General features: G+C 62.2%; 1 protein-coding gene across 4 annotated transcripts in view; it reads right to left on the reverse strand.

Moving 5' to 3' along the window:
• Positions 1-16,045, reverse strand: part of CTBP2 (C-terminal binding protein 2) — a 128,543-nt gene that overhangs the window by 12,875 nt on the left and 99,623 nt on the right. Inside the window, exon 1 of one of the 4 annotated variants that reach the window (XM_037159134.2) lies at positions 11,759-13,670. The exons of 1 other annotated variant lie outside the window; for it this stretch is intronic. In XM_037159134.2, coding sequence (XP_037015029.2) covers positions 11,759-13,379 — 1,621 coding nt within the window. In that variant the 5' untranslated portion in view covers positions 13,380-13,670. Of the gene's footprint in view, positions 1-11,758; positions 13,682-16,045 lie in introns of those variants that run through there. 2 more of the 4 variants (XM_053668544.1, XM_053668545.1) reach the window with 2 other exon arrangements.

Consider the following 16,045-nt stretch of genomic DNA (forward strand, 5'->3'; position numbering starts at 1 on the left):
AGAGAGCTTAGCCAAGCCACCACAGTTTGCTTCTATAAAGGGACCACACTCCACATGCGCCCCGGGCTCTGGAGGGACGCCCAGCTGCACGCTGCGGATCCAGCCAGTTCAGCCAGCCGGCTCGCACTCAGCACCCCTGCGGTCCTGCTGGAGTCGGAGGCAGAAGGGCCCACGGGTCCCCGAGAGACGCTGGGGAGACGGACCGCAAATGGACTTCCTGCCTCATCCTATGCTGCCCGACGGGTTCAGTGCACCGGGGTGTGACAGACACTGGGTCAGGTCTACACGGCCGGGTGGCCAGCGGGGAATGACTCGGGGCGGGACCCCAGGCTGGGGAGGGTGCCAAGACCCAGTGCTGAATGCAAAGTTACTGGAAAGGGAGGCTGGTAGTTAAAAGCCAGGTGACCGATTACCAGACACTACTCACCCTCAAGATAAATCTCTCGAACCCTAAGACTGACAAGAATCCCAGTGTCTCTCTTCTTCCCTTTTGAGTCAGGGAGACCACACACAGAGTGAGGAACACCAGAGGAATGAATGACGGCAGCCACCTCACAGTGCCAGGGACGTGTGCTGATGAAGACCGCAAGGTCCTGGTGGCCCACTAATCAAAACGACTCTTTCCACAGGCTCCCCAGCGATGGGCTCGCCTGGCAGTAACCTTGCAGGGCAGAGAGCTCAGGACAACCCTGAACCCACACAGGCCGGTTTCAGGCTCTCATCTGCCGAGGCAGGGACGCAGCACCCAGGTCAAGGCTGGCTCCGCGTCCCTCCCCAGGCCCGGCACTGCGGGAGCTGTAGCCGCACACACTGCTGTGAAGTTAGAGACAGCAGCAGCTAGTGTCAGGTCCAGTGGCCGGAGGGTGGCCGAGTGGCCGGTGGTCCACGCACAGCAGGTCTGAAGACCTCCCACATCCCGAGGGGGAAGGGAGGACCCGAACTCTGAGGGCCTTGCAGCCTTGATCCCGTCCCTGGGTAGCGCCTCCGGCTTTCTCCCCTGAGCAGGGGCCTCGGGGAAAGGTGGGCTTTGCCACCCCGAGCCGCCCACAGTGCCTGAGGCCTGCACCCCGGCTGCACTCTGCTTACAGGTCTGGCTTGATTTCTACTGCTGGCCACTTGGGACCCAAACTGTCCCAGGGCCCGGCCGTTTTCAGCGTTTCAGGAACAGAGTGGTCTCAGCCCAAATCCACACAGTTGCAATAATTAATCGTGGATGAGAGGCCTTAAAGCGGGTTCTACCGAAGCCCCTGGACACTGCAGGCATCTGGAGACACCCAGGCCAGGCCGCCCCCTCTAGGACCTCACAGGCCACAGTGGCCAAGTCAGCACAGCAACCATCACTGTCACTGCTATCCGGGGCTAATGGGCCCCTTGCTGGGGGGGACCAGCTGGGAGCCTCTGAGCCGGCGTTGGCAGTGCTGACCGTGCCAGCAAAACAAGTCCCTGGGAGGCAGGAGAAGGTGGCACACAGCCCTATCCTCAGAGCCCCGGGGTCCGGAGCTGGTGAGACAGCCCTAGACCCACTACCAAAGCCTAGCCCCACTATTAGTTTGACCATGCCTGTAACACCCCGAGAACTGCTCCCCTGGAAGTGCAGCGACCCTGCCCGCCTGCTCTTCAGGGGCTGGGCTCCTAAGTCCCGACGTGGACTCAGCCCCAGGGTCTCAGAGGGGCATGTCTCACAGGCTCGGTTTCCAACCTCGAAGTCCCGCTGGGCCCCAGAGGCTGGGGACAGAAACGAGCCCCTGCCCGAGACTCAGGGTGAAACTAGCGAGCACAGCTGGGTTGAGGGGTTTGTGGGGCACCCCCGTCCTGCAGCAGGGCTGCAAGAGCTGCCTGGGGCCAGGTACTGAGGAGGCTCCAGTCCGGTAAGAGTCACCTCCCTCGCTTTATCAACGCGGTTATCGACGCCGGAAAAAGGGTCCCAGCCTGTCAGACATGCATTTCAGCCACAAGTCTTCCCAGTCAGGCTCTGCCACCAAGCCCTGGGCCTACCAACACCTGCCTTGCTGTGCACACTCACAGAGCTACAGGGGGATCTGGCCTCACTGCGCCCTCCGAACACCCACCCGGTGCTGACTTTCGGGGCGACCCACACTGAGGGGACTTCCCAGAAGGCCAGGGGAGTCCCTCAGTGAGTCTGGTCACAGCCGCTGCTCAGCGGACAACCACAGGAAGGCCTTGATAAGTAGATTAGCTTCTTAAATAAAACACAGGTCTTAAGGAGTCCTGGGCACCCCATGAGATGCTCTCAGGCCACCTGCCTGGCAGCTCAGGTAGCAGGGAGACAGCAGGCCAAGCGGGAAGCAGAGGCCCAGACTACTGACCCAGTTCAGCAGCACACAGAACACCTGCGCCACCACTGAGACCAGCACCGGCTGTCCCCGATCGGCCTCAACTGCACAGGGTCCCTGTGCTGGGACCCTGAACAGAGAGAGGGACAGGTTCAGTCCCCCCTTGCAGCAGAGCTCAGACACAAAGCCAAGGACCATGTGCCCGCCACTCGTCTGAAATTCCTTCAGACACTCATGCGCTGGCGCCCGCTGTCTGGACGCCCAGGCGCCCCCGCCAGCCTGCTGGGTGGGTCCTTGCCAGGGAGGCTCCTGGCTTGGAGGGTCTGGCCTCTGCCATCACCCTCACCAGTCCCAAGGGAGCCTGTGTCCCTGATGAGTCCCTCTGCCCTGAAGAAGCACCTGGGGTTTTGGAAGCAGGGGTTTTGGAAGCAGGGGTTTTGGAAGCAGGGACTCTGCACCACCAAGGGCAGGCTGACCGCCACCCACTAAGAGCCAGTGTTAAAGGAGATCGACCAGACTGACCCGCAGGACAGTGGCAAACACCACGCACACCCTGAAGCAAAGACGCCATGGGCGTGAGGCTCTGCTGCTGTTTGATGCAGCGCGCTTTCCCCAAGAGTCCGGCCTCAGTGGGTGGCCCTGGGGCACACAGTGGGGACAGGATGGAGGGCCAGGGAGGGAGAGCTGCAGATCTGAGCTTGGGGAATGGCCGATCCCCTGCTTTGGGGTCCCACTGGCTTCTTGTCCTGGTGGGGTTATGCAACTCCCAACGCCGGGGACAGTCCCTGGGACAGGCAACTAGTATCTTACACGTGAGGTTAGGGACCACCTCAGTTGCCCCTCTGGCTGGAACACACCCTCTGTACCCCCTTTTACCAAAGGGATCAGATGAGATCCTGCAAAGCGTGTTGCCTTAATGTCAGGCACCCCCAGCCTCGGACCCCTCCGCCCTCTGGGGCAGCTCCTCTCGGTGTGACGACATCTAACGAGGCATAAACTCACCAAGGCCTACTTGCAGGGGGCTCCAGGCTGCTGGCTGAGCTACCCCTGCCTGCAGAGTGAGGACCCACGCTGCCTTCTCCAGATGCTGGCCTGTGGCTCCACACCGGGAGGCTGTGAGGTCAGCATGGGTGCCAGAGCCTGAGCTCCTCACGGGGAACAGCTGCCATGCTTAGCTTGCATCTCTCTCGCGAGGCACCTTGGGGTTCTGAACACCAGGGCCCAGAGGAACACCCACCTCTCAGCCTCACCTCTGACTTCAACAGCTGTCTGCACCCAGGGTGCTCGGTGCCCACGCACGATCAGGTGCAGACTGGACCGCATGCCAGGTGCCTGGACACTGGGGACTACCTCAGACGGGCCTGCTGTTGTGACCGGCTGGTCTCAGACAGTTTCTGCAGTGACTTCCAACACCTCACTGCGTGCTGCGCACACCACGGCCAGGAAACCGAGCCAGTCCGCCGACTCCCGCCCAGCAGAAGAAGGTGGCCCTGCTGGGCCCTCCTCACAAGTCCTCCATGTGCACTCTGGGTCACCAGAGAGAGGCCCACTGTGCCACCTGGAGGTTGAGAGGCGGGACGTGCGCCTGCGGTCATGGCGGGGGTGGCGGGGATGGGGCCTCACTCAGCCTGTCTCCCATCAGAGGCCGTGTGCCCAACGCCAGGGCTCCCTGCAGCATAAGTGGGAACAGAGACTACGAGGCTGCTCATCGGCCCGACACTGTGGGCCCGACTCGGCACAGCACAGAGCCCGGCCCCTGCCCCTCCCGGGAGCTCGGGCAGGTCTGCAAGTGCCCCCCAGTCTGCCGACAGGGGCACTGAGGCCTAGGATTGGTTACAAGAAGAGAGAGCCATCACCTGGGCTCTGTCCCAGTGGGGACGGGCCCCTGAGCTTCAGGGCCACACATCTGTGACCTAGAGCAGCAGGGAAGACCCCCTGGAGCTCTCAGAACCTTGGAGGCCACACCCCAGCAAGTCAGAAGACCCTACGGGGTGGCAGGTGGCCACGGGGCCTCATAGCCGGGTACCTCCTTGGATGGGCCAGAGAGTGAAGGGTAGGGACGACACAGGAGAGGCCACCAAGTCACTGGGCCTCGTGGGGGCACTGGCCAGGTTCCACCTGCGCCCTCCCTTGGGCTTTCAGTTAGAGGAGCTGGGGCTCCACCCGCTTCAGCAGGAGCCGCTCGCCATGCCTCCCGTTCCTGCCCAGTGGACTCTGAACTCGTCACCTCGCTCATCCCTGGGCCGGCCAGGTGCGCACACACCCTCGTAACTGTGTCCACCCAGCACCTGCAAGCCCCCAGCTTTGTCTCAGGGCTGTGCTTTGCCACAAGCCCAGCAGCAACTCCAAGGGCCATAAGCAAAGCACAGTCTGCCCCCCAGACCAGAGGCTTCCCCAGGGGGCTGGCACTCACAGGGGGCACCCGGATGCTCCCCAGCCCCCGGGGCGGGGCCCCCCAGCGGAGGCTGCTGGTGTTTGAGTGCCTGTCAGGCTGTCAGCATGTGTCTGAGGCAACAACGGCAGAGACGCTCGGGGGAAAAATGAAAATGATGAGGAGGGACGGACACCTGAGGGGTCTGGGGTGGGGGGCGCTGCACGCCCACGACAAGACTTCACAGGACCCCCAAACCCGCAGTCAGCCCGACAGCACGGATGCACCTGCCCGACCCACCCCCTGTGGGAGCACCGAGAGGACTCCAGTGGGGACACTTTGGCATCATCTATGGGGATGGACGGGTGAGCCGAGTGCGTGCGGCAGGCCACGGAAGGGCCAAAGACACCCCCCCTTCCTTCCAAAGCACAGGAAGCAGCTGCCACCAGCAGGGCGGGCCCTGGTTGTCCGCGGACCCAGAACATCTGTGGACACCCCACCCTGCAGGCGACTCTAAATGGTCCTGCTGAGGCCAAGGCCCCACCTGGAGCTCGGTGGCCCGGTCCTCCACGGAAGCAGGTGGACCAAGGCCACGGGTGCCCCGAGGAAGGGGCAGTACGCCCTCCCCTGGAGGTTCCCCGCCAGACCCAGGCTTATTTCTCTAACAGTGCATCCTGCGCCAGGCGCCCAGGAATGCAAAGAGTGCTCTGCTCCCAGCCATGGCAGCCGCCACGGCGGGGACCAGGACGAAGAGGCCCAAGGCTTTCAGCAAACTTGGTTTTCATGTGGCCATAAAACCAAAAGGAAAGGAAAGGAAAGTGATTCCTGAGACCCTCTGACAGGCTCATCCAGCAGGGGCTGGCAGCCAGGAAGCTGCTTTTCCCAAGCACCACAGATGCTCGGACGTCCCCACCCCGATCTTTCCTCTGACTTTTCGTTCAAATCCAGTGACTCCTAAAGTGTCCCAGGCTCCGAGCCCAGTCCACAGGAAAACAGCAGAACCCACCAGAGTCGCGTATACTCCCCCAAGTAGAAAGCATGGAACGGAACGGCCCCAGCAGGGAGGCAGCTCTGAGCTCCCCGGGTGGAGAGGAACTGACTACTGCAGTGAGGCTGCTGGGCTGGGCTCAGCGACCCCCTTCCCTTGGGCTTGGGGAGCCCTCCCGGAGGGCGGGCCTGAGGAACAGGCAAGGTCCGCCAGACCGGAAGTCACTGTTGGCTGCAGAAGCAGCCCAGCCCACCCAAATCTGACACGTCGGCTCGGCAACTGCATCTGGACGCCTCGTGAAAACTAACAAAAACCAGAAGGTGACACGCACGCAGGAAGCTGTCACAAGGCGGGTAAGGTAAGAAAGGAAACCGTGGCCCGAGGTCGCACACGGCTGCCCTGGGCAGGTGGTCGAGGGCTCGCTCGGAAAAGGCTTCCAGCCACGGCCTGGCAGTGCCCCTTCCACACGATGGAACTACTGGGCTCGTCTCTCTGCTGCGGTGGCTGGGAAGCTCGGAGCTAGGTCTCGCCGGCCCTGCAGGGACGCTGTGTTCCCGCCTTGCCGTGCAGCTTCCCCTTCTACCCACTCAGTCCACCCGCAGGCGTGCAGGCAGCTCGGCTGAGTGGTGTGGGCCAGATCCTGTGTGATGTGGCCCCCAGAGTCTTCTGGGGGGCCCCACGCCCAACACCACACCGGAGACTCCAGTCTCAGGTATTTTGCTTCAAAGGGGAAATGCCCAGGATTCCCCCAGGAGTCTGGGAGCGTGCTTGCTAGGTCCCTGCTGCCAGCCGGAGCTCACTCGAGTGTGCAAATGCAGCACCAGTTACACTCCAAACGGGCTGTTCCGCTTGCAAACCCTCCCTCCTGGGATGGGTTCTCAGCTGCTCTCAGGAGACTGCATCCCTAGTACCGCCCACCCTCTCTGGGGGCACCGACGCTCTCCCCAAACCAGGCAGAGCCGACTTCTCCCCACTGCTGCCTGACCGTTGCCGCGGCAACAGGCCTGGTGGGCCTCGAAGGGGCAGGTCCCAGGGAGTGGTCCTGTGACCGTCTTCCACCAAAACCCACCAGAGAGCGCTCCTCGCCAGGTGGGAACACGTGGGCCCAGCTGCACGAGGCCCCACGGGGCCGACTCGGGCCAGCCCGCAGTGGGTGACAGTGGTACTTTATACTTCTCCCTCATAAGCCTGAAAGACCCCCGGTGCCAGCAAGCCCCCTATGTAACAGCTTCAGGAGCTGGCCTGGGGGGGGGGGGGGAGACAAGCAGCCGCTCCAAACACCTAGAAATCTTTCCTTTTTCATACATATTGGCTTTCTCTTTTAAAAAACTGCCACCCTTCTTTTGTCAGCTGGCTGTCAAATGTGACGCGTCTGGCGTGTGGCTTGCCACACCCCGGGCTCCTGAGACACCCGCGAGCCGAAGCAAACCCAGGGCGGCCCAAAGACCTGACAGCTGCCACCAGGTGACACTCAGGGGGAAACAGGCCGAGTGTCCACCTGGACCTTGAATCACGACTCCAAAAAGCACAAGCACCCGAAGGAAAAAAATTAATTGGACTTCATTAAAACCCAAGGTTTTGCGTATCAAAAACCTAAAAAAGTGACAAAAAAGAAAAAGGAAAAAAGAGACAACATGTGCCAATCACGTACCTAACACCAAAAGCCCAAAGGGTCCTGGTCACGCACCCTCGGACTTCTCTGGGCTGGACGCCGGCCACCTGAGATCAGAACTGGACGGGAGAGGGGCCCGTGGGCGTGTGTCTCTCACCCTGCCAGTGGGTTTGGCTCGGGCCCTTGTGCCCTGCTCTGCAGCCCTGCCAGGAGGTCGACGGGCACTGCGAAAGGGGGAAAAGATGGCGCAGTAAAACACCAAACACCCCCAGAGATGAGACACATGCAGCCGACCTGTGCTTCGAAGATGTGGGCCCACTCAGGACACACGTCCAAGGGAGCTGGTGACAGGGACCGGGGCCTCGGTGGCCAGTGTCCCAGAGCAGTGAAAAAAGGGGTCCGTTCCCAGCTGTCTAAACCAACTCACAGGAGGGCAGAGTGAGGCCTGACCCCACCAACCACCTTCTCTGGGCCTTGGTCAGTAGGCGGAAAATGTGCTGAGCACACAGGCCCCGCCCCCCACCGGGCGGGGCTTCCAGAGCTGTTCGGCCAAGGAAGGACTAGGGCTCAAACCTGAGCTCCCACGGGACACCCCAGACCACGCCCGTGACGCCCCTGCAGAGGGGTCAGAGCTGTGTAGACGTGCTGGGCAAGAGTTCAGAAATTTCCAGATACCCATTTTGCGAGAGACCCATTAAGCTTTCCAGGCCTGGCAGGGAGGCCCTCTGCCCTCCACGGACAGGAGCACCACACGTCCCCTCTCCCAAGAGGTCGGAGGAGGCTGCTCCGAGGGACGCAAGCCAGGGCACGGCCCCACAGCCCAGCACACGGCCTCCTGGCCCGTGAGGTGCCGGGGAGACAACGAGGCGACAGGAAAGCCCTGCTTCAGAGCGGGCCAGCCTGCGGCCAAGGCCACGCCCCAGCACAACCATTTCTTCCTCCCGGGCTTGCTGTACCCCGCAGCCAGTGGGGCCTGCTCAACCAGTACGGTGCTCCTCAGCAGACATGGAAACGAGAACAGAGAACTCAGTACACTTGCCCAAAGACACACAGCACACTACCTCGTGGGCTGAAGCCACATTCCTGGGTGCATGGCCTGTCCAGGGGCCCAATAAGGGAACCAGCCCAGCACGACCAGCCACAAGAACAAAGATCAACACCCAGACCAGGCCCTGAACTGGGTCTGGTGCGGGGGAAACGACCGAGGTCCCAACTCTCCCAGGCATCAAGGGTGGGACTGTCATTCATAATCTGAGAAAGCGTGTGACCGATAGGTCCCATGGCAGGGGGTGGCCACATCCAGGGCTTTAAACAGGGAGTCGAGAGACAACCTGAATTCGGAGAACAGTGACCCAAAGGACCACGTCTGACCCCAAACGCAGGCTCGGGGCCAGTCCCAAAGACTGACTGAGCACAAAAGCAAAACCAGGCCTGTCGATCTCACGGATGTGGGGTGCCGTTCAGGTGCTTTTCCTGGAGAGGCTGAGCCGCCGGCGGAGGGTGCTCGGTTCCGCCCACACCCCGAGCTCAGTGCAGAGGGCGGCTCTGCAGAGAAACGGCCCCGTCCCTGCTCCACGAGCCCGGGCTTTCTCAACCATGGTGCTCAGGGACCCTCTGCAGCCGCCCCCACCCTCACCCTCACTCAGGGCTGGCTGGGGCAGGGTCCTGTCCCCAGCCTGACAGGGAACCTGCTGTCGTGTGGCTGCTCTGCTGTCCGTGCCCTGTGCCAGGTCCCCAGGGGCCTGTATGCCCCATGCCTGGTCCACTCTTCACGCTGTGCTGCCCGCCTGGCCAGCACAGGGCAGCGGCTCGGGCAATGCTGAAGGCTCCAAGCCCTGCTGCTCCTCAGGGCAAGTCCAGCAGCACGGTCCCCAGGCTCCACCGCGTCCCCAAATGTCCCTGTGATTGAGAAGGGAGAGCTGGCCAGGGAGTGGGGGTGGTGTTCGAGGCCGTGCGGTGGCCGCCTTCTCTGCCCTGACCCTTGCTCAGTTTACGTCCTCTAAGAAAGCCAGGGACACAGGCGCAACGCTAGGTGTGACCCCTTGTTCTGATTCTGACAGGGCCAAGGTTTCTACAGAGGGCGTCCTGCAGCCTCGGTGTTGAAAAGCAGCACCCCAATTCTAGCAACCAAACAACTCTGCGAGGTGGCCAGCTCTGGTGACAGAGCACTGTGACAGCCACCGCTGCAAAGGACGAGGTGCTGGGCCCGCACTGCTCATGCTGGGACTGCTGAGCCCAGCCCTCAGTGGCCTGGGCCCTGCTGCATTTGAGACAGAAAAACACCAACGGCCGCTGCAGTGCTGCTGCTTACTTACACGATGCACCTGCGGCCCCCGTCAGGGAGGCTGGGAGGCTCCGCAGCCTGTGGCCTGCAGCCAGGTCAGCGAGAGAGCAGCAGCCAGCCCGCCTGGTGCTGTGCCCCTCAGGGCCCCCTCACCTGGGGACCCTGGACCAGCACATGGGAGCCTGGTGCTGACACCAAGAAAGCCAACCCGATGAAGCAGGTGGCCCCAGACAGACATATAAATGTCCCCAGCGCCACCAGGCCTGGACCACAAGCCACCTGCCCACCACGGATGCTGGCTGCCTCTGCCCAGGGCGATCAGCACTGCCCCCTCCTAGGCTGCCTGCCCCTTCAGGTGAGAAGGAGACAGATGAGTCAGGCAGAGACAGGCTCATTCGTGCTGCTAAAACGATGGAGGCAGCTGGGGGCCCACTTAAAAGCCGCCCCCCAGGTCAGTGGCAGAGGCCACAGTGGGGTGGCTGGTGCCGGGTTCAGGGCTCTGCACCGCAGCTCAGCGGTGCGCCCCAAGTGCGAACACTGTCCTCTGAGGCCGGAGGCCCTGGCCAGGGGCCTGCTGCTAGGTGGCCCTGGCAGACCCAAACCTGGCTGCTGATTCCACGCCTGCCGCACAGGCTGAGTCCTGGGGAAGCGAGTGCCACCCCTGCCGCGGCCACACTGCTTTCAGGGAGGGTCACAATGACACCCTGAAGGACAGGGACACTCCCCATACAGATCCTCTGATGGGGAAATTTACGTGCTGGATGACTTCTGGCTGCAGGCTTCCATGCAGAGGAAGCAATCGATAATCCTCCGGGCCACCAAACTGCGTTAACTAGCACCTGTCAAACTTGGACAACACCCCTCGCCCTGCCCCCAACAACGGAATGTTTTCCTCGGAAGGCAGTGCAAAATTAACAGGAAAAGGGGAAAACAAGGCAATTTAACGGGCCCTTCTCCAGCAAACCTTCCCAGGACTTCAACGAGGAGATAATCTTTCTGTGATTATGACCAAACCCTCCCGTTGCTTAGCAACAGATAATTAAGGAACGTGTTTTCAGATCGCTCTGCAGCCCGGCCATTACCAGATGAAATTACCAGAGCCGCAAACGGCAGCGCCATGCAAATCAGTTGGCTGCAAAGAAAGGTTTGACCGTGGCGGGGAGAGCACGGGCCTTTGGAAAACTGTCTGACTTTTTTTCCTGTCACACGTCAGGAAAAAAAAAATCCACATGAGACAAAACCCAGCCAGTCCCTCAGTCCCCCCCTCGGGGGAACCCCCACTTTTCTGCCGTGCCACCCCGGCACCAGCACCCTGGCGCCGGCACAGAACCCAGAGCAGCCTCTCGGGGCTGCAAGGCCGGCCCCCAGGCCCCCCCCCCGTTTAAGGGGTGTCTTCACCCTGTTTTTTGTGCCAACATCTTTTTCCTCTAGTATTAGTCATAGAACCATTTGTTTCAAAAGGATTTGATTTTTAAAAACTGTATCGGGAGGCAAGAGTAAAGAAAGGAAACCAAATTTACACCTTAAACTGTCAGTAAAGCCTCCAGAGTTAACCAGAAATTCTACGTTTGCTCAGAGGAGGCCCACTGGAGAGCTCACCCACAGCGCCCAGAGATGCACCGGAAACCACACACTAACCCCCAGGACCCGACTGTGTCTCCTTGGCTTGGGGCACAGACACAGCCTTCCCCATGTGGAAGCGGACCCCTGCACCTCCAGGGTGCCAGCACCGAGACCGGTGCTGCAGACGGGTTTCTGCCTCTTGCTTCGCCAGCCCCGCCTGCGATCCAGCGCAGGCCCTTCCGGGGGGCGACTCCACACCATGGCGCGAAACTTATGGGGGGGCAATGGACAGGGCCCCTGCCTTCTCCGAAGTCACCCCGGGGGCTGGTGGTTTCGGTCTGTTCTGAGTTCCCCCAGAAACAGTCTTGTGTTGTCACAAACCAACCTGAGCTCCACTAGGGGAGGGGACGGTAGTGGGGACCCCCCCCCGGGGGCCTGTGTCAGCTGGCTCAGCTGAGAGCAGGCCGTGTGGGGGTGTGGTGTATGTGTGAGTGTGTGAGTGTGTGTGTGTATGTGTGTGTGTGTTAGGAGGCAGGGGTGTCTCTCCAGGCCTGAGAACGGCGAGAAGGCCAGGACCTGCCGACCCCCGAGCAAACCCCTGCCCCCTCGGCGCCCCAGAGGAGGCAGGGTGGGGCGGGTGCGTTACTTGGTTCTGGAGCGAACATGGTGGACACGATGATGGGGGCCCCCGTCCGCCGGGCCACCTTCTGGTAGGGCGCGTGCGGCATGTGGAGGCTCTGGCCGGCCGGCGGCAGGGTGGACCGGTCCGCAGGGAGGCCGGGCTTCCGCAGGAGCTGGGCGCCGCCGTGGGGGCCAGACAAAGGCGCAGTGGCCACGCTCCGCTCCCGCTTCAGCAGCTCCATGGGTACCGTGTAGGCCGTGGAGTAGGCTGTCCTCGGATGGAGGGGGGCGGCGGGGCCCGGGCTCGTCAAGGCCACGCCCGCCTGCGGGGAATATGCGGGGCCCAGCCTCACGGTCAGGGCACAAGGAGCAGGAGAGCTGTACCCGGAGTTGGAGGGGAAGTGGGGGACCTGGGCTCCCAGCCCAGGGGCAGCGTAGGTGGCCGCCGGCTCCAGCAGATGCTGGGAGGGAGCACTGGAGGGGCGTCGAGCCAGGTCCCCGACCCGGGGGGGTGCTGCCTGCAGGGGACCCGTGGCGCCCAGAGAGGACAAGTTGCCAAGGAGCTCGCTGCGGTGGCCGAAGCTGCCGGAGCGCGCCCGGGGCGGGGGGGCCGCCTGGCCCTGCCTGCGCAGCTGCATCTCGGTCCTGCAGCTGCCAGCCAGGCGGCTCAGGACACGGGCCTGGCCCAGGTTGGGCGCGACACACTTGATGTCCGAGTCCTCCATTGTGGCCAGGACGGCTGGGGAGTCAAAGCCCTGCTGCAGGAGGGCGTCCAGCGTGGCCTCTGCCACGCCCTCCGCCCGCAGCAGGGCCAGGAACGCGGGCAGCATGCTCCTCGCATCGCTGGGCCCCTGGAAGCAGGACAGGCCAGCCTCGCCGTTCCCGGGAGACATCCTGGAGGGAGCACTCCCCTGCCCGTAGCCTCGACCCAGGGTGCCTGGCGCCATCCCCGGGCCACCTTCAGAGGCAGCAGCGCCAGTGGGGTCCATGACCAGGCACGTGGGGGCCACCTGCCTGGCGGTGGCGGGATCCACAGGCCTCTCGCTGACACCAACATCGTTGTAGGCCTGGCCAGCGGGGTAAGTGGTCGCCTCCGCCTGGTACCTGCTGTGGGCCATCTCCCCGGCGTGCCGCAGGGGCGACGAGGCCCCACTCTGTGCCCGCAGTCCTGGGGCCACCGTTTTACCTGCAGGGTCCCGGTACAGGTGAGCCACGTCCTGCAGCGCAGGGGCCCGGCCTTGCACTTGCTCCCACGCCACCCTGCTGCCAGGCGCTCCATAGCCGGCCAGCGAGCGGCCAGCTCCGGGGTCCCGGTGCGGGCGCAGCTCTCGGGGCGCCTGAGCAGCTCCAGTTAGGTCACCGTAGCAATCCCGCGGCAGCAGGGCAGTGTGCGCAGACATCACTGCCTGTCTGCTGTCGAAAAAGGTGAAGTCGGGGACGGAGCTCTTCCTGCTGGCCACTGAACCGTAGAAGACCTCCCGGCACAGGTCAGGCGCGGGCTCACGCCAGGGCCCCTCTCCACCCCCATCTGTCAGGGAGCCGCTCTGGCCAGGCGACTCGGCCCCCGCCCAGGGGCCGTCATACCAGCCGGCGGCGTCCCAGCTCTGAGAGCGACCAACGCCAGCGTGCCTGCTGGGCACAGGCATGGGCGCAGGCGGGCGGCCGTCCTCTCTGGCGTTCGGCTCCGCACAGCAGCGGCCCGGTGGCCGCACCGCAGCCCTGCAAGCCGGCTTGGACGGCCGACTGCGGGTTTCCTATTGCAAAGGACGACCTGAATTATTAACCCGCGAAACCTTAGTAGACAAAACGCAGCACTCACAGGCACTTCGCCTCCCTCCCAGCGGCAGCGGGCGGGTCTGTGCTTTTCAGTCCCAGAGGGGAGGCTGCCCGGGGCCGGCCCCGCCCCCTGGGCTCACGCGGCGGGGCTCTCTCAGCCTGAGGATTAGGAGCTAAATAAAACCCCAGAGCTTTTGTTCCATGTGACATCTCCAGACGGATGAAGCTGCTGCGGTTCCATCCAGGCCGCCCGGCCTACGAGTGGGAGTCGTCTCCACACGGCGGCTCCGGCTCAACTCCCTCGCCCTCAGAGCCCTGTGTGCAGCAGCATCGGGCCCCCACCCGAAGGGGTCTGCACACGGCCCTGCCTCCCGCTGCCTCCAAGCGACAGAAGGAAAACAGGAAAGGCGGCTTTTATGCCCGTTCATCTTAATCCGCCCGGATGAAATGTTAATCCACCGCACTCGGCTAGGACCAAATTAAACGGGAACGGCAGGCAGGGTGAAGAGACAGAACCTCAGGCAGTTCTAGAACACGCGGCGGCCCTGGGAGAGGGGCCAGGTCTGCAGCCAACGCTCAGCCCGCACTCAACTCTGGTCCTGAGGTGACTCCATGGTGACAAATGCAATGAGCCACACGCTCAAGCCCAAAGGGGGGAGGTCTTCACCTTATTGTCGTAAAACACAGATCCCTCACTGCTGCCGGGGGGGACCACAGAACAGAAAACCGCTGCCTGCGTGTGTGACCTGGAGGCCATCATTTTACAGATTATTTATCTTAGAGAAAAGGGGCGGGAGGAGGGCAGGAGAGGAACACCGATGTCTGTGAGGCCCGCAGCCAAGGTGCATGCCCCGACCTGGGACAGAACCAGTGACCCTTGGCCTTGCTGCATGCGTCAAAACCCACTAAGCCATACCGCCCTGGGCCAGAGGTTACCACTGCAGGACTGTGACCAAGGTCAGGGTGAAACTCGGCTGCTGTGAAGCAAAAAGCAGAAGTGGCCGCACCTTAAGTGCATCCTCCTTATTTAAATCCGTGTGACAGGGAAGCAGAGCCCTGGCCAGAGGCCTGGCTTAGATCCGGGCAGCATTTCCCACACCCCCATAATTACCATCTTTCAGTATGGCGGGGACTCGGGCCCAGGAATGCATAAGAACCACCCTGAACGCAAGCACCAAGACGTCTCCTCAAACAAGGCACAGGGTCCCTGTGAAGCCGTGCAGCAGCCAGTCTGGCTCCTCCGGCCACAGGCTCTCCATAACACAGGGTCACGGAGCAAACAAAAGCCGGATCGGGCAGCCCAAAGGCGGTGCTCGGTGCTCGTCACCACCTTCCAGAACGAGATGATGTGCGTGCCTGGTGCCAGGACTCCTGGGTGCTGGCTCTTCACCCACGTACCCCTCAACCTAAGATTCAACCGGAATCTTTAATGAGAAATGCCAGTCATTACAAAATACCCTTTTATGATGTGAGAAAAACTGAAGCTGCACCAAAGGGAAGAAAGTGGGGACACATCCATTTCCAGGAGCTGGAGGGAGCTGTTCCGAGCAAGACAGTGTCCCGCTGTCTCCCCACGTCCCGACCATCAACCTTTGGTTGGTTAAACAGACAAACTGTTTAAACCAACTCTACTGTCCAAACTGTGCTGGTCCCCAAAAGCCAGAGCTCTGGCCCATGTCCTGTGTGAGGACACTGCCCACGGATGCCCGTCCGTTAGTGAAACACCGCGGACCCCATTTCCAACCCCAAAATGCCAATGAGGCCTCAAGTCATCTGAGAAAATGCCCAGCAGGCAGGCAGTGAACAGACCAAGTGCCCTCCCGGCACCCCTGCCACTTGGGCCGTACGGGGAGGAGCAGGACAAGCCGCCGGAAGAGTGCGGGGTCTCTGCGTGGAAGCGGCCCACCGGTGCGGTTCCTGCCCCTCCATCACCCACACACTCGACAACGTTTACACGTCCCCCCAAAAGCCCCAGGATGTATTCACTTAGTAGACACACAGGAAAAGGCAGGGCAACATAACAACCGATGCTAAATGGAAACAAGCCCTATCTGGTTACAGCAGACCTTCCTGGCACCGCCGGGCAGGCCCAGCCTCATGGGCAATTGTCACCTGGGCCCAATTCCGAGGCTTCCCCACCCCCCACCCCCCACCCCTCCACGCCCAGGGAGCCACAGGCTCCCCCTGGAAATCCTTCTGAGGATGAGCACGAGCCGGGTTTGCGTGGAAACAAGCTGGGTGTTGGGCGGACGCACCTTCGCTCGAGCAAGGGCACTGACTGGAAAGCCTCAGGTGGCCCCAGCCCACATCCTCGCCCCTTTTCCAGCCTTGGCCACGTCTTCTGAGCCATGGCTGCCCTGGCAGGAGGTGACCAGAAAAGGGCATTGAATGTAAGCTTTCAGCATCTGCTCAATGTCCAGGTTTCAGGCCCTGCCAAAGGCGTTCTGCCCACACCGCATGCCAGACACTGGGGACCGAGAGGTGGTGGCTGTGCCCAGGGCCACAGGGCAAGAGACCAGGTCACACTCCAAAACCA

This window comes from Artibeus jamaicensis, unplaced genomic scaffold (assembly GCF_021234435.1).
Source record: "Artibeus jamaicensis isolate MK-2021 breed Jamaican fruit bat unplaced genomic scaffold, CSHL_Jam_final contig_490, whole genome shotgun sequence".
Classification (NCBI taxonomy): Eukaryota; Metazoa; Chordata; class Mammalia; order Chiroptera; family Phyllostomidae; genus Artibeus; species Artibeus jamaicensis.